Here is an 18,596-nt window from a genome sequence, read left to right as displayed (position 1 = left end):
TGGATTTTTCATAATACCAGCGCACGAACCTCCTTAGTGAGGACAAGTGGTATTGAAAATGTATAGATGGATGCTTTAAAAAATCATTAAAAGGTTCCAAGACAAAATGCAAGTAGCTATTGTAAAAAAAATGGTGTTTGTTTTACCAATAACATAACCTACAAGACAAAAAAATTAATGTATAATAAATGTGATATTGTTTAATATAATAGATTAAATTATTGCTTGTGTTCATTAAAAAAAATTACAAAATAATCGCATATCAAATTGCAATCTCAATCTCGAGCATGTGTGCGTGCATCATTTCTTTTTATATTTTTTTATTTATGTCATAAACAGACCAAAATACCAGAACTGTTCGACCTCTTGGTCATGCTAGTTAATGTCGCACTGCCCCTGACCCTTCTCTGTCCCACCCTAGTCCAGCTGTTACCACAATTTTAAGTTTCCCAAGCCCCCCAGAGTGCCCTGGCTCAGGACCCCCTTCTTGTCCTGTACTCCCCCTGGCCTTACTGCCCGCCTGCGTGCTCCTCTTGGCAGCCAAACAACCAGGGAGGATCAGGACGACCGGGCGGCCAAGATAAGGACCACATCAAGTTCCCCACATTACCTCACTTGATAAGGGAACAAGCGAGACAGCGCAAAGCGGGCGGGGGGGCGGAGGGGGGTCTCATTTTTTGGAATGCTCTGGATGGATGCTGATGCACTGAGAACTTTGCTCATGGACTGCAAGACAGAGCAGCAGCAGGAAAAATTGGAGGACCCACTTGGAGGAATGCTCCGGATGGATGCTGATGCGCTCATGACTTTTCTCACCTCTTGTTATTGTTAAGATTCCGGAGACAAAATTTTAATCTTGAAAACTCTTGAAATCAGATGATCCTAAGTGCAGGAATAAATAACATCAAACCCAGGGAATCAATTAATGTCCAGCCAATGGGCGTCGTCGACACAATTCCATTCGGTGAAGCCTCAGGACAATCTGTGCTCATCTACATCATCCCCAGCGCTCATGGCAGGAAATCCTTTGGAGAGTCTCATGTCGACTGTGAGCCACCAACCAGCAGAACCTGAGACCCAGCGAGCCTCCACCAGCAGAAATCCAGCATGCCTGCAAAGACGCAGGAACAGCTTTCGCAGCAACCGGGAGTTGTGTTATCTGGTAAGGGGAAAAAAAAAAAATCTGATTTAGAAAAGAAGTAATTACCCACTGACCTAAATACGTATTTATCGATTTTGATATCGATTTATAATGAAATTGGTCTAATATCAAATGCAACTTGTTCTTATTACAATACTTTTTATTAGGGCCTCGGCCGATTAATTTAATCATTGACATTAGATATTTTAGAATTGCAAAAATATAAAAAAATAAATAAATAATAATATAAATATATATATTAATATATATATAAGTAAATAAAATAATATAAAAAAACGTGAGCATGCACCGACCGAGCTTTTAGTGAATATTTTCGCTTTCAATTTTTAAAAATATGGAGTGTGTACCTTTCAGGTGCCATCTGCTTGCGGGCCCAGATCAAACACGAGTGATGAAAAGATCTCGATCAGCACACCACGCAATCATCACTCCCCAGAAAATGCAGCACGAGAGAGAAGCCGCGTACGCAACCTGCGTCAGGCCTTCCACAGCCTGCAGGTACTCAATGTTGTTGTTTTGAATGTGTTCATTCACAATCGGATTAGCAGAAAAAAAAAAAAAAAATCTCGGATCGGCAACAGCCAACAAAATTAGAATATTTCCCCATTTAGCGGCCGGGGAATGTTTTTACTGTTACTTTTTTTCAGACTCTGGCTTGCGACTACCCTCATCCCAACTCTGTTGCTCTACCCTTGGTTGTCATGGTAACGCGAAACTGCACTTGTATTGCAAACCCCATCGTAGAACAAACAGTGTGAGCAGAAAATTAAAATCACGATTAACAAAATCGGGTTTGATTGGAAATGTGAGTGCATAGAATCAAATCAAATCGTTCCACTTAAAATATGTATCGTCGTTTAATCGTATTGCACCCAATGTAGTTTGTAATTGTTTTTTATTGGAGAGATGCACACCCTTATTAACTATGATGCCAAGTTTTGTAGCCAAATGGAACTTAGATTTCAGTTTTAGTTATGTGTGAAAAGATTCTTGATTGAAGCATTAAATTATGACACAAACTGAAATTTTTTTTTTCATGTGCAAACTCTCTCCTAGGCTCCTAGGCTGCTCTGCCTTCAGTCCCTCGTGACACCAAGTTATCCAAGCTGGATGTTCTGGTTCTGGCTACCAACTATATAGCTTACCTGACACAAACCCTGGACCAGGGAAGAACTTTGACCGAGCACACCTTACCACCGAGACCAGGTGGTTACCTCCACCCAGTTAAGGTAAACCTGAGCGACAGTAGTGTGCATGTTGACCCTGTGTATTTTTTTTGTTCCTGATTCTGTACGTATGGAGTATCAAAAGATTTGTCAGACAATAGAATCAATTAAAAGAAATCTGCTTTTTTTTTTGCATTAAATGATTGATGGAGATGATTTTCTCAATAAATAAATAAATAAATAAATAAATAAATAGATAGATAGATAGATAGATAGATAGATAGATAGATAGATAGATAGATAGATAGATAGATAGATAGATAGATAGATAGATAGATAGATAGATAGATAGATAGATAGATAGATAGATAGATAGATAGATAGATAGATAGATAGATAGATAGATAGATAGATAGATAGATAGATAGATAGATAGATAGATAGATAGATAGATAGATAGATAGATAGATAGATAGATAGATAGATAGATAGATAGATAGATAGATAGATAGATAGATAGATAGATAGATAGATAGATAAATAAGACCTTACCAATTAATCAGATATTTTTTTAACCTTTTTTCCCCCTGATTTTGTTTTGACTTTTACAAATTGACACATTATAGCATGATAATGATAATGGGACAATTCAATAATTTAACAGTTAATTTTTCCATTAAAAATGATGTGGTTCTCGATTCATAGAAAATAGGTGTGATCGGTCTGATTTTCAAAAATGCTAAAAACAATTAGGCAATAGAGCAAATGATCAGTTTGAGCTTCATCGACAAGACCATTTATGTTGACGCCGTATTCTGAGCCCAAAATAACTATTTCACATTGTACCATTTTTTTATGACGGGTGAGAGGGGGTAGTTGCCGAGTGCAGTATATTAAGAAGCGCCTTAAAAGGGCAGGCAAAATCAGGCAACACCAAATACGTATATTCCCCCTTCTATAGACACAATTGCATTAAAACAATTAAATGTCTTTATTTACACGTCGTCAGAACTGCTTTTGAACACATCATTCACTCCAGATCACAATGAACCTGGTTTTGGCGGTAGAGCTGATCTTAAGTTGAATAAAACTGTTATGAACAAATTCATATATAATGATTATGTTTCTCCAGAAATGGCCGATGCGTTCCCTGCTCTACTGTGGCAGTGTTGGGGACGTGTTTTCTGGGGTCCAATCCAATCAGAGGCCTACGTCTGGAAAAGATGCATACCTGCCTGATCGTACAATAGGAGACAAGGAGTGTTAGGAACATACGAGACATCAAGTCATATGTTTCAAATCTTTCGAACATTTTGATGATGTGGAAATTCACTGCCCGCAATAGTCTTTCTTAAATGTAAAGTTAATATTTTATTTTCTCATGGCATAGATTATGGGCAATGAAAATAATTTTAGTTGATGTTGTCCATAGTCCAAGTCTTTAAAATTCCATGTTACTTTAAATATTGGCTAACATCTTTTTGGGAAAGTCAGTCAGAAGTGACTTAGGTTGTGGGTATTTGTTACCTAAGTGTAATAATTAAAAAAAAATTGACAAATTCTCATCTTGATATGCCTAAAGTGAATGATTATGACATCATATTAAGCAGCAAGTTATTTGCTATTTGCATGCCCTGACAATATTACATTAGGAAAAGGATCTTGGAAATTAATAAACAAAATAAAATAACAAATCAGCAATGTCTGGTCTCATCTTGTACTTCTATTTTGATTTTTTTTTTTAAAACCACAATGCTTGAGGGAAAACAACATCAAACGCAAATGCAGACAATACTGTTTTTTTTAAATCTAGATAAATATAATTAGTCAATATCTAGATATTGCAAATTCTGGAGGAATTGCCTGAGATTTGCTCAATGAAAAAAAGAAAATGGATACATTTTATGGAATGATCTCATGGAGTATGTAAGTGCTTAACATAATGTATACTTTATCTAAGTAGTCAAAACAGAAAGACTTGTTCTCCCTGTTCTCCCTGTCCTCCCTCCCTTAAGCTATTAACCGGACAGATAATAGCACATTTTCACGACTAAAGATTCAAACAAAAAGAAACTTGGTCGTGTCGGACATTCTTTATAAATTTACACTAATGATTTAGTATGTGCTTTTATGATTACACTCTGCTTGCTCAAGCATTAAAGTCCAAACCAGCACATAAGTCACGTTGATAAGTGAGCGGGGTGGACCAAAGCCCGGACTGACTGAACTCATCTCCCCAGAACATGATGGGCTCGGAGCAGCATTCAAGGCTACTTCCATAAATCTGTTGGGAAAGGGGGTGAGGCCTGGGGGACATCATCACCTCATTTCCAGTATGTAGTGATGACTAATTTGGAGTGCCTGGATGGAGACTTGAATACTAAAGTAGAACACTTTGTATAACAAACAATATAAAACTTCCAAAATGTAGATGGGTGAATTGTTTGTGAGCCTAATATTCTTTATACAATGATGCTTTTAGTGTAGAGGTCGGAGGTCAGGAGCATTCAATGTTGTTTTTTGGACCTTGTTATTAATGTTTGTTGGTTTATTGTTTGTTTGTTGTACGGACTTATATATGGCACTTTAAAGTGTTATTTGTTTTTTTATCTCTTTTTTTTTTGGATGTGTTCAAAATAAAGATATCAATCAATCAATTAAACTTACAGTTTGTAGGTTTATTGTTTGTTTGTTGTATGGACTTATATATGGCATTTTAGAGTGTTACTTGTTTTGTTTTTTTATCTCTTTTTTTGTTTTGGATGTGTTCAAATTAAAGATATCAATCAATCAATCAATCAAACGTACGGACTTTCCCAGATTCTTTGAATCTTACGGAACATCAAATGAAATTCCTAAAGTCCATGTTATTGTTGATACATTTCTTACCTGAAGCTGAAGATCAGTGGAAACTTTGGAGTTGCTCTTCTACCCAGTCATGATGCTCACTTGTTTCCAATTAACCTGTTTTTTTTTTTTAGCACGCTAACGTTACCAGGCATTTTTTTGGGAGGAGGTTGCAGGTGTCAAATTCAGAAAGAGGATATTTACAAAAAAAAATGTTTCAATAAATAATATTATATAGTATATTCCAAAATATCTAGATTGGAAATGTTTTACAAAGCATTGTATTATTTTTTAAATTTAATTTACACATCAAAACTTCTTTGGAAACAGAATTCATACAAGACATGTTTCTTTCACTTAAAAAAAAAAATTAGAACCTTCACAGATGGAAACCAGTTCTTTGCAAAAGCTTCAGTCCTAAAAACTTACAAAGCTCGTGGTGGTCCATTTGAGCACCTCCATCTGCAGCCTGATACCTTTAAAGTGTATTTTTTTCATCAATCCATCCAACTGGATCATGCTGAAGACAACATGTGTCCAAATCATCTATCTACCCCCCTCATCCGCTCATGTTTGTAGATAATAACCACATTTTTACTGTGTTTTGCTCATTATGGCAAGAACGCTGATGGCAGGGTGGATTTATGAAGCTCTGTAGCCACACTCCCTGTTTTGGCTGGACTCATTGCTCCAAATGGCCAGAAGCAGTGGGAGAGGATGAACAAGGAGGGTGACTTGGGAGAAGAAAGGAAGAAGAGGGGAGGATACACTGGAGACTTGTGAGGGAAATGACTGAAATAGGATAAAGACGACGGACTAGTTATTCAGCAGGTCAAAATAATAAAATCAAAAGGATGACACAAGGAAGAAGAAGAGAAAAAGCAACTGGAGAAGAAATGAAATTCTCTTAAATCCTTTTGAAAAATGGATTTTGTCAAGTGCACACATACTCAATAGACCAGTCACTAGAACTCTGGCTTTTACTTATTTGGATTTTACAAAAAAATAATGCTGCTGGATTTTGAGCTGATTTGAATTTGGGCCAGCTGAAGAGCTGCTATTGCCATTTCCCCATCCACAAAAACAATTTCAGTATCAGTTATTTTACATAGGTCATTTATGTATAAAACAAAAAAACTTGGGGCCCGGCACTGACCCCAGTGGGACACCGTAAATATGAAATACAGTTATTGTATCTAGAAAGAAATCCAAAGTGATCAGACAACTTTAAAATCACTTTAATCTCTCAATTCAAGTAAATAAAAATGTACGTACATTCAATAAAAACTGAAAGGTAAATCAAGATTTAAAGTCGCCATTGAATCAACAGGCTACACCGTTTTTTTCCACTCTTATTGTTCCTCATCAGACACGTGAATAATTTCCAATTTTTAAATCATTCAAGATCTCACATAAAACAAATGAGATGTTACAATAAAATAAAGGCACACCCAAAGCTGAGGAATCAGCCCAACATCAGGAAGGATTTTTTTTTTTTTGGAATGCATAAATTAGAACTCTTGTGATATGGTATACACAGAACAATAAATATTGTTATGAACAATATTTATTAAAGGCAGAAATTACTAAGTGTCATGCTTTTCTTGCACAAAGTGGTATTTTTGTGCAGCCTTGCCTGTAATTGAAAATTAATTTTGTACCATATTGGGCAGTAAAATGTGTCCATTTTTGTTTTAGTAGCTGATGACCTGAACTTGAATGTCTTTATTGTGCTTAAAGCTTTTCAATCGCGCATCAAGAAATCTTAAAATAGAAAATTTCAGTGCTCCAGTTCACTTTTCTCACAGTGTAAAGGGGGATTTATCTGCACATCATTAAGGTGACATTACAGGCACATTCACTTCAAGTAATTTCAGGTACTATGAAGGATCCGCAATAATAAAAAATAAAAAAAAGATTCATCACATACACAGGATTTATTGAAATAATTATATTAAAATGTGAACACAGTATCCTGAATGTGGGATGTGGCACTGTGAAAACAACAATCCTTAAAACAATTGTTGTTTTAATGCACTGCTACATTCCCAATTCGGTCTGTTATTCACACACACAAAAAAAAAAAATACAAATAAGTTTTATTGCATATAGAATTTCACATTTCAATTCATGAAATGTGTGGAGGCCTATTGTGAAATTATAAAAATATACAAATATGATCTAAAATAGATACTCCATTACAAATCAAATAGGCAAGCCTTGTATTCTATATGCATTGGATAAATTGAGGTATTTCAGGAAGACAAAAACATTTGTGTGGCTACAAACGGTCCAACCAGCAAAGCTCAGCTGCTTCTCCTCTGGTTTCGTCCCCTTGATTGTCTGGACTGTGCTTTAAAAAAACATTTTCATCGCAACAGGAGAGTGTGTAAGGCAACCCAGACGCTGAGTCTTCTCTTTTGGTTCAAATTATGTTAAAAATTAACTTCTCCATTTCTCTTTCCAGATTGTAGTCTTAAATCATTCGAAGCCATGTGACTAAAAAAATGGCTGTGGAGTTTATCGCATCTCGATAAAACTCTCACTTCAAACAAAGACAATGGATGGATGAGATTACCATAGGATGAGCAAGAATTCTTTGATTCCAAAAAACATGACAGAAGAGATGAAAAAAGAAAATTGAGACATGAGTACAACTAGTCACATACTGGCAATGGCAGTTTACAATACAGGTGCAAAACATTTGAACAGGTTTTCATTCGGGGGGGGGGGGGGGGGGCGTTGAGTTGAAAATAACCAGAAATTCGACTCCAATTCTCATTCTCATAAAATGAGGACAACCGAGTGGGATTAACAAAGGAGGCACTTTAAACTTTGCGAGTGTCTATATTTGAAATAAATCAGAGTGGTATTGTTCAAATGTGCACGTCCAATGTTTAAAGTAAAGCAGCTTGAAAGTACCATTATGAGAAGTACACGGAGGAGAAAGGAGAAAACCTCTCTCGCTTGTAACCGAGAAGCAAATGCAATAAATTGTTGATCAATAATAATGGTGACATTTTGATAAAAAAATAATAATTAATATCTATGCAATCTTTCTGTACAGCAAGTTTAAACTACTCATTGGCGTCTTTACTGTTCAGTATGAATAATTTTTTTTACAAAAATCCATCAGTTCTCCCATTGTCAAATGTGTAGGTACGTCCGTACATAAATATTAATACTTACGATTAATTTCCAGGTTGCCGATGAAGACTTTACGACAGAGGGTGGTTTTAAATAAGACAAATGAAATGCCATTATCAAGAAAAGTTTCTCCCACAACACTGTTTGGAAAAAAAAAAATGTTTTAGCTTAAGATGAAATGTATTCATCTGATTTAACTCGGACCATCCCTGCACTGATCGACACACGCAGACGAGGTATGAAACATCGTACATTAGTTGCTAAGCGTCACTTATCGTAAACCAAGATCACACTGCACGGAACAAGAACGGAGGCTTTGTTTTGTCATTTTCTACTCGTATAATATTTCTCTTGTAAAGAGTTTGCTGTTCTCGAGCTAAACAGAAAATATGACATTTCTCTGCTTGCTACCTCAAGTCAAGTCAGAACAGCTACTCGGGCTCCTTTGACAATACAGAAGAAGCAATCAGAAAGGGAATCCTTTCTGGGGACTGTCAACTTTTGGAAGATGCCGCTTTATAGTGTTCCTTTTTTTTTTTTTCAAAATGAAAAACAAAAAAAGGGTACTCTTCCGTGACAGTAATCAGAGCGCATTAGCTCAATTATTGCAATACTCAACCACTTCTCATTGGTTATGTTTACATAGACACATTGATTTGGATTAAAAGATTGACTGGAATAAAAATGCATACATACTCCATTTGGAATATTCGGATAAAAACAAAACTATTCCGATGAATGGGGTGAATTATGTCAATTGCTAATCGGATCGGCGCGCAAAAAAACATTTAGTCTGTGACGCAAGTTCATTATCGCATGTGCAAGAATTTATAGCTGGCCTCGTGTCTTAAGGATGAACATAAAGAAATACAAAAGTACAATCTGGAGTATAAATTGCAGCTCCATTACGAAGTATTAACTCGACGAAACGGTGCAAAACGAGATATATACTGAAATAATGCTAATGTAGAAATGGATGGAGTGATGTTTTTGTTGACTCGAAAATTGCTCCCGCTTTCTTCTACTATTATTTCCGGCATATTTGGTCAACGGGAAGGTGTGACGCGTGAAAACGTAGTATTTTTAGTGTCCTTGAAAACAGTGAATCCGATCATAATTTTATTCCAAACTCTCGGATTGAAGAAGTTGTGTCCATGTAAACGTAGCCATTGTCATGGATTAGTATGTTTATTCCTTATTAGGAAAAGGTTACTGACTGCGTGAGATGAAGACAAGTCTTAGAGGGCCGTTTCCTCGAGGCAATGAGCGGTCATCTTGCACAATGGCAAAGCCCCCCTGCTTTCCTCATCTTCTGTCTGCACGCTGTCACTCTCCATTTCTTTATCTTCTCTGATGGTGTCCTCTTTGCAGTAAGATGCTCCGTTGGCACCTTTCTTGGCCCTCTCGTAAGGCTGCGTGTTGATTTCGCTGGGCTGGTCGAGAAAGACAGGACGAATTAAAACAAGAAAAGGAAAATGGCCACTCTTGTGTTCATTTCTTTTCTTTTTTTTTAATCAATGCTCATTAAATAACTTTTGCCTGATTCAAGTTATTTCTGTAACCACTTCTTGTGTTTTCCTTCCATCAACAAAGATGACATCATTCATACAAAACATACATGGATGCTTTTCAAGAAAACCAATTGGCATGGTCACCTTTAGCGGTAGAGGAGTGATGCAGCAAAGTTTTTCCTTGTAGCGTTGCGGCAGAAAGGAAAGCAGATTCCCCAAGACTGGGTACACGGTTCCTGGGGTCAACTGCTTCTCGTTCATTGGTCCTAAAATTGGTAGATTGAGCAAATTAATTCTTGAAAAAAAAATAAACAAGTCAACCACATTTCTCTTACCGTATTTTCCGGACTATAAGGCGCAACTAAAAACCTCAAATTTTCTCAAAAGCCGACCGTGCGCCTTATAGTCCGGTGCGCCTTATAGTGCGGAAAATACGGTAATGTACCTGTAAGCAGGCTGACGAGTAGTCCCACTACAACCACAGTGGTGGAATTGTGAGCACTGTACCACATGTAGGACAAAGAATACAGTGCGTCCAAACCTGTTGGCCTGAGAGGTGGAAAAAAATATATAGTAAATCAGACTGGCATATTTTTTGTCAAGCTCCATGCAAGGAGGCTAAGTAGAGTTCATGTATGACTGTACCTAGATTTTGTTATAGTAGCATTAACCAGGGAAGTCATGACTGTCGTGGTGATGTTATCGAAAGGCGGCGGTGTGACGGTACTGAGTGGTGGCACACTTGAGGGCATACGCGTGACAATACTCCCAATGCCAATCCAGAAGGCCATGGCGAGACCTGCTGCTAAGCCAACTAATGCCCCCTGGGAACATCAAACAAAAAAGAGGGAGTCTGCATATCACATTATTTGACAGTATTGATGAAATTAAAAATTCACACTTACAATGGAGTTTGCCCAAGGGAAGAACATTCCCAAGCAAAATAAGCCCAGAAGAGGTCCACCCACCATCCCAAATATGCTTAAGGCTGCCTGGGGGGGGAATAAACACGTATCTGTACAGACATCTCTACTCTTCACAGAGGATAAAGAATATATGAATGAGTACCGTTACACTGAATGTTTTGTTACCTGCAACACAGATCCCATTATGGAGGCGAGGTAAGCCATGGCCAGACATATCAAGCCATAGGCCAGCGCTGTGAGAGACAACCACAAATCATAAATATACATAATCATGATAAGAATAAAAAGACTTCTTTACCAAGTCCTTTGGATAGCAGCGTGGCTTTCGACTCAGTCATGTTGGGAAAATGAGGTTTAATGAGGTCCTCCATCGTTACTGTTGCCAGGGAATTGAAGGCTGACGAGATGGTGCTGGAGGGGAATACAAAATATTTTTAAAAATGTCAGGTTTTTTTTGTTTTGTTTGCCTATTCAGGGAAATTAAACGTTTTTTCCAATCTTCCCTTTGACCAAAATTCAAATAGAAGAGCCGGGCAAACCATCACCATTTCAAAGATCATCAAAAAGAAAGCCCTATTTGATATGTAAATCAAAAAATTTCCATAAGCAAAACTACTCACCGTCTCAAATGAAAATGACCGAAAATCACAAATGAATCTAAAACGATAAGCCGAGAAGATATTTACCTGAGCGCTCCACTAAAGAGGCAGGCCACAAACAGTCCTGCGAGGCCAGGCAGATCCTTGAATACATCCATCACAAAGTATAACACCATCTGGCAAAAACACAAAGATACATTTCTAATCAACAACCACTGATATGATAAACCATAACACAATTTATGTTTACCTGATCATTTGCTTTGACATAGCCCTTATCGAGAGGGCTGTCCTCTCCATAGCGAGCAAACATAACCAGCCCCATCAGACAACCCAAACACAGGACGATCTGCTGGCATGGGAAAACAACATAGCACGACCTAGAATGGACAAGAAGAAAATGATTACTTACAAAGTTGTGTGCTATAACAACAAAAATACACACTCACATTATGGCCTCTTTCTCAGTGCGCGAACTGAGGTATCGTTGGACTTGGGCCTGGTTGACCCCATACAAGGCCAGCATCAGAAAGACTCCACCCACACCCAATGTCCAGAAGGTGTGGCGCTCCAAAGGATCTGGGTTTAGACTACAACCAAACGCATGGGTTTCAATGTCAATTTGCATGGAAGTCAAATTGGGGTGGGGGAATATTACTCACTCAAGTCCTGCAATGCGGCTGCCGTTCATTGCTTTCCTCCAGACCTCCGCCATGCCCCCTGCCTGATGAGCACCTACAATAATAACCGCTAGCTGCCCTGCAAACATTACTACTGTCTGGAAGACATCGGTCCACATCACCGCCTTTAGGCCCCCCTGAGGGACACAAGATTAAAAAAAAATTATCAATCTGTACAAACCTTGAATTGATCAGAACCTTGAAGTTCTACCAACACATGGAATCATGCTGATAGAGCACAATCTTACAGCTTGTAAAATTTGGGTTTTGATCAACAATTTGAGGAGGAAAAAAGGTCAAGTCAATGATTATTATGTGTTTCGTTTTTTTATCCTGTTGGCTTTATGTGCCACAGTCTTTATGGTGAAGGGCAAAGTCATTAAAAGCAGATACACTGTACTTTAGTTGTAAGGAAAAGAATGAATAAGCAATTTAATTTCTGACTCACCAGACATGTATAGAGAGTGCACACGAGTCCCATGGCAAGCACAGCTCCCCATAAGTCAAAACCAGTGACTGTAAGCAAATACAAGACTATTACCACTGCATGATGGACAATTGGTTCCCTTGAAATTATTTTTAGACAAAGCATTTTGCAAAACCGAGGACAGAAAGAACACAGAAAATACATACAGAACAGTCAATAAATTAAAAGGGATGTCTAAGGTCAAATTAATTCACATTTTCATTATCCATTCATAATTGTACTGTCCCGCCATTTCATTTCAAGTCATGACACTTGATCCGAGTTTTCTTTTCCTTGCTCAGCTTTTCTCCAGGAGAAAAAAATTGTTTTGAGTGAATCCTATTCGTACAAAGATTGGTGTATTGTATTATTTTCAAAGTCCTAAAATAAATGTCAAAAATAGACACGTTATTTATTATAAATTACAGCTGTTGTTCAAAAGTAGTGCTGTGGTTAAAAGAAAAATCCTTTTTCTTTTTTTTTAATCTCACCTGCATTGAGTGCCAAGGCTGGAGCATAAAGGACCACTCCCATATAAACAACCTATAAAGTAAACCATTTTAAAACATTAGTATATGCAGATAATTGGTACACGCTGAACAAATATAGCTTTAAAATTAATGTTTTGATCGGGCTTCCGTAAGAAATTATTATAAATAACCAATAAACGGCTGATCTGTTTCTCATATGCGGAACACTTTCATCCAAAAAATCTTCACTTTTTAATCACTAAACATAATTATACCAATAATACATATCCAAAGAAAAAAATTACCATTTGAAAGATGAAGGTCACAGTTCCACATATACGGACTGTCTTGTTGAAGCGCAGCTCCAGATACTGTTAAAAGAAAAAAAAAAAAAGAAAAAAAAAAAAATACAGAAAATGCCTGTTACATATAATCTCAGAGTCATATATGGTTATTGATAACCAGATCATGTTTTTGGTCACAGTACACTAATGACTAATAGATGTCCTTGATTTTGAGGAATGCGGAAAAAAAAAAAAAGAAAAAAAAAATCTGCACAGTCTTCAGTATTGAATTTGTTATCGCTGATTGTTACAATGTCAACAATAAAACCACTAAGAGGACAGATAAGAAAGACGACCTCTGAGATTATCATAAGACAAACACAAGAGAAAGGGGAGATTTGAAGGGGTGAAAACAAAGACAAGAAGGAAGACGACATTAAGCACATTATACTGTATAAACTACTGCTAAATAAGCCATGTGGACTGTACTTTTTATTTACCTCACTGCAAATTGTGATTCATAAGAAAAAAAAAATGCACAAAAGAAATGCTGTTTAACACTTTCATTTGATAAAAGAACATTTCGTGAAATAATAGTCAGCTCCCTCAAATAAATAAAGTATTTTCCAAAACTTTATACAGTTCTTAGTGTCCTTCCTATATATTAATAAAAGTAAAATGATTTGTTTTCTCAACAAAATTCATGGCTCTTCCTTTTAGATTAATATTTTGTTCGTCAACTCTGACATCTTTTAGCAGTTTCCAACTAGAAACACGGTTTTCCGCCCTGTGTACCTCATATGCGCTGGAAAGCCGCAGCCTGTAGAAGACAGGTATGAAAACATGAGCTGGGATGAGAAGTCCCAAGAAGTACGAGCAGCCCAGGAACCAGTACTGTGTCCCGAACGTGTAGACTTCAGATGGCGCACCCAGGATTGCCACAGCGGACTGGAAAGTGGCGAGAAGTGACAGCGACACAGGCAGCAAGCTCATTGAGCGGTCAGCCATCAGGAACTCCTGAAGGACAACAAAAATGGTTTCGGATTAGACTAAAAGCTTTTTGCAAAACTTAAAATAAAAAAGCCCACCTGGGTTGTACGCTGGCGTCCACCTGAAAATGCATAATACAAGCCGATACCAGCTGAGGCCACCAACAATAATGCAAAGATGACGTAGTCCACCGTGGTGAAGTGCATCTGGACTACTCCCCCCATGGTGACTCTGGAAGCAGGCCGGATTTGTTGAGTCTGGGGACTGGAGGTCGTCTAAGAGGCCTTTGGTTGTGATCACAATGCTAAAGATTGTACATCATCCATGGTGATACCCAGAGTTCTGGAGGGAGACAAGGAAGTAGACAAGTGTCAAATACATCAACGGGGATATGTTACATAACTAATTCGACTTACACGCAAAGGCGTGAGCAAAAAGTTTCCCTGTCCATGACTAGGCCGTGATCTTCAAGAGGGGAAAATCCCAGAAGCTTTATTATATTACGTAAAAGCCAGTATAATCAAACAATGTAATCAAAAGTACAGTAGAGTTCAAATGTAAAAAATCTTGCAAAAAAGTATTATGATGTTAATTATTAGGATGCTACCACACCTAGATTCTGGAACAGATTGTTTTATTAAAAACAATATCATGATAATAAATAGCAAATTAAGACGAATGATAATATTCTAAATGGAAGCTGCACTTTTGTCTCAGACTTTAATCTTCTTTACCCTGAAAGACAAAATAAAACAGCAGAAAACTCAAATTCAACACCCGTGTGATCTTTTCCCAATTTTCTAACGGATACCTTAAAGCAAACAAAATCTAATCCCTCGTTGTGTTTTTTGTAAAAATGTAACCTCATCCTTGTACGGATTTCATAGCGTGGAAACGCAACGGGGGAGATTTGCTTTCGTAGGGGGGCACACTGACTTCGTAGGTCACAAGCCGGTAAATTCACATGGCCGACTGCAACCACCCCATCCCTCGTTGGTATTCTTTCTACGCACAGGGAGGGGCGGGGACGACGGGACTTCAACCTGAGGTTGGGGGGCTATCTGCAGAAAACAGCTTGGATGGCCACAATGATAAAGACCTAGTTTGAAGTAAACGGTTTTAAACTTTTTTTTTTTTTTTTTTTAAACCACCTAGGTTCTTAATTAGACCCACAGCAACGCGATTAACAACAAAAATGCTTTTATTTGGCAATCTACAGTAGTCTTCAGAAATGATGTCATTTCAAGGCGCCGAGTCTCCAGTACTATTGTACTGCATTGTTAATTGCTGTTCACTGCTATCTCGTTTTTACGTTCACAGCTATCGCGCTATTCGGCAAAATACCTACGCGATGCATTGTTCCTATTCAAGCCGACAGTTATTCGAGAGGCCAAATATAAAACTAGGGCACCCTTTTCCTCCATGGGATGGATTTTTCGCCGGCCAGTGTCTGAGTCTTTTTTTTTTTTTTCAAGCGTTTGAAAAGTTGCTTACATTCCAGTCTAAATGTCTGCTTTCCCGGGAAACCAATGTTCTGCCAGTCACTCCACATGTAATCATCACATGCCTGCATGCTAATTTAATTTACCAGTGGTGCGCAAGATGTCAGAAAATGTGGATAAATGATTATCACAGTTTTTCAAACTAAAAGGAAATGTCGTATTTTCTGTCAAATATATTTCATTTTCAATCATGGAAAGCTCTATTCATAGTTAAATGAAAATAAAATTCCTATGAAAATAAATACAAAGAGGTCACGCAGCAGCATGGGGTTGCTTAGCAACAGAGGGACAATGGCTATACAATATCAGCTGGGGTTTAACAAGTACTGCTGAGCATGTATTTCAACACTCACACAAGAATCACACAGAACTGAAAGCAACATAGCGGAGCTGCAAAACTGGGACTTGACAATATTACTGCAGCAACAATTACTATTAACAGAGACGCGTCATCGGGGACAGATCGATAGACCTGTCAATATTGACGCTGCAAAATTGCGGGAATGATCGTGTGTAGTGGCCAAATAAAGGTTTCCCTGTAATCCTGCCTTCTCCAAGCCCCTCCATCCAAACATGTCCCCTACTTCAGTTCAACTCTAAAATGAACCGGCCAATGCCAACACAAAAACATTATTAGACACACGTTTCTGACATGACCTGTCAGACAATGGCATTTATGAATCTTGTTGAGACTATTCGGAAAGGAAAATAGTCCTTGGTGGAGCCATGTGACTTGTGATTATTATAGTTATACAAGTTATAATAGCAGATAAGCAAGGGAGGTCGGAACATCTCACTCGTCCGCACTTTCACCTTGTAAAGCATCTGAGTATTTGCTTAATGACATTCAAAATATCTGATTCGACCAGTTGTGTTTGCAAGTGTATCACCATAACTTGTTTGTTGATCAAGAATTACACAACTTCTTTTTTTTTTCCCTTGAGCAAATTTGACTGTTTTGATAATGAGTTCCTTTCACATACAAACGAGTCAGTTCTCGCGGTGCGTTCAAGGGACTAATCACCGAACAAAAATACCCATCATCTCCACATTAAGTTTGCCAAACATTCATGTAGATCAGGGGTGTCAAACTCATTTTTTTCACGGGCCGGATTATAGTCATAGCTTCTTTCGGAGGGCCATTATGACTGTCAACCCAAATAAATGTATGAGCACCTCATATTATATACAGTAAAAGCTACAAAACAAACTGACAAATAACTCGTTTTCAAATCAGACCAGTAAAAACTGGTCAAATATTTAAAAACATATATATTATAAAAAGTGTAGACAATTTGCAATTCTAGTAATGACACTCGAATTCGATGCACAATTGGTCTTTGCGGGCCACATAAAATGATGTGGCGGGCCGTATCTGGCCCCCGGGCCTTGACTTTGACACCCGTGATGTAGATAGATGCCAGTTATCAGAAATCTAGATACATGGGACAATTTACAAATCAGCAAAAAAGACTAATACACTGTAATTGTTTGAAAATGTCCCAAGTCACAGACTGAGAACGCAATGCATACACAAGAAATTAGTTTTGTTTTTTGAATAATACGGCCACTTTAAATTTCAGAGTTAACTGAAAACAATAAGCAAGAACATTTAAATAAGCAAAAACCGCGTCCACTGAAATTTCACATATGCTCCTCAGTTATTTATACTTCTACCTTATTCTTCTACCTAGTGCAAGTGTTTGTGAAACTACAATATTTTGAACTACATTACCCAGACTGCAAAATGTCATTTCTTTGACCCATCAGGCATCTTCAGTCTCCAGTGATGCAGTTTGGCTTTACATGCTAGTTGCACTGTCTAGTGCTGATTACCACTTTCTCGTAAACGCGACTAGTCACGCTGTTAATAATGCTAATCACGTGTTCCAGTTATAGTCCAAGTGACCAAAAACAGATGCTATCATAGGCTAATTAATCTGCACGCGCTTACCTTGCTGTTCATAAGGTCCACCCAGTATAAAGGTTAAGTTGAACTGACAGTCACGCATTCGATTCTTTGTGTTGACTACGTTAGTTTAATTTAACGAGCGGTAGTGAATGGAATCAACAGTGAAGAAACAGCGGTCATGAAATCCAATTTGACAGCGCGACAACGTGGTGCTATCACCCGAACCAAACTTTGCTAAACCGCAGCGCGTACTACACGAATTCAATCCCGAGTCTTTAATGTCTATCCAATTACAATTAAACTAACAATTCAACGAAGCAATGTGACTATCTTACCTTCATAAGACGGTAAAATACAATACAATGTCAAAATCTGGTCCGGTAGGTTAGTGCGGTCGTACGTTATGGGACCGCCTACTCTCCTTGACGCGATGCATGTTGCGTTCACTTACATATAGTAAACTAGCAACTTAGTTTGCTAACGTCACGAATAGTGTTTTCGGTTAATTATATTTCTAAGTTGACAGGTTTTATAAATATTCCGTTTTCTGTTTCTTAATAACCTTCGCATTGGTTCACCACGACTGTCTCCGTAGCGTAGCCGAAGACAGCATTAGAGGTTGGAGAAACGACAATACTGTCTTGTACTGCATTAAGGACGAGATAACACGTCCATCAACGTTGCAAGCGACGTACCGCATTTGTTAGCATAGCAATATGTCGTGACAACGACGTTGACGCCACACATTACTCACCTTTTGGTCTCACCTGGATGTCCATTTCAATTCACTTTGATCGGAGCATTTTTAGTTTTTACAAAAACGCCCACCCCCTGCAAGCAAGCTGCAGTGGTTGCCACTTGTAGCCCCCTCAAACTGATGACGCATGTTTCGCCTGTAATCGGCGTGACACTAGTGACTGTACATTTAAGACAA

General features: G+C 38.0%; 2 protein-coding genes across 4 annotated transcripts; one reads left to right on the top strand and one right to left on the bottom strand.

The window, feature by feature from the left end:
- The first annotated feature begins 1,012 nt into the window (after positions 1-1,012).
- LOC133146894 (transcription factor 23-like) lies at positions 1,013-3,628 on the top strand. Its single transcript, XM_061270971.1, has 4 exons — positions 1,013-1,162; positions 1,517-1,660; positions 2,227-2,391; positions 3,461-3,628. The coding sequence occupies exons 1-4, from the start codon at positions 1,013-1,015 to the stop codon at positions 3,593-3,595; spliced, it is 594 nt and encodes a 197-aa protein (XP_061126955.1). The 3' UTR covers positions 3,596-3,628.
- Positions 3,629-6,397: 2,769 nt separating this feature from the next.
- On the bottom strand, positions 6,398-18,557 carry slc5a6a (solute carrier family 5 member 6a). Of its 3 annotated transcripts, XM_061269722.1 has the most exons (18): positions 17,998-18,126; positions 14,347-14,590; positions 14,054-14,275; positions 13,280-13,345; positions 12,996-13,047; positions 12,487-12,554; positions 12,021-12,175; positions 11,808-11,948; positions 11,609-11,738; positions 11,446-11,534; positions 11,058-11,170; positions 10,925-10,992; positions 10,739-10,825; positions 10,479-10,657; positions 10,279-10,382; positions 9,978-10,099; positions 9,540-9,755; positions 6,398-8,462 (listed from the first exon to the last, which is right to left on the bottom strand). In XM_061269722.1, exons 2-17 carry the CDS (start codon positions 14,470-14,472, stop codon positions 9,561-9,563), a joined length of 1,917 nt encoding a protein of 638 aa, XP_061125706.1. In that variant the 5' UTR covers positions 14,473-14,590; positions 17,998-18,126; the 3' UTR covers positions 6,398-8,462; positions 9,540-9,560. The 3 variants fall into 3 exon arrangements, with proteins under 3 accessions (XP_061125706.1, XP_061125707.1, XP_061125705.1); XM_061269723.1 differs by lacking the exon at positions 17,998-18,126 and adding an exon at positions 18,417-18,557 and having other exon boundaries at positions 6,398-9,755; XM_061269721.1 differs by having other exon boundaries at positions 6,398-9,755.
- Between the last annotated feature and the right edge of the window lie 39 nt (positions 18,558-18,596).

The sequence above is a fragment of the Syngnathus typhle genome, linkage group LG22 (genome assembly GCF_033458585.1).
Source record: "Syngnathus typhle isolate RoL2023-S1 ecotype Sweden linkage group LG22, RoL_Styp_1.0, whole genome shotgun sequence".
Taxonomy (NCBI): Eukaryota; Metazoa; Chordata; class Actinopteri; order Syngnathiformes; family Syngnathidae; genus Syngnathus; species Syngnathus typhle.
This window is presented reverse-complemented; position numbering and strand designations above follow the sequence as displayed.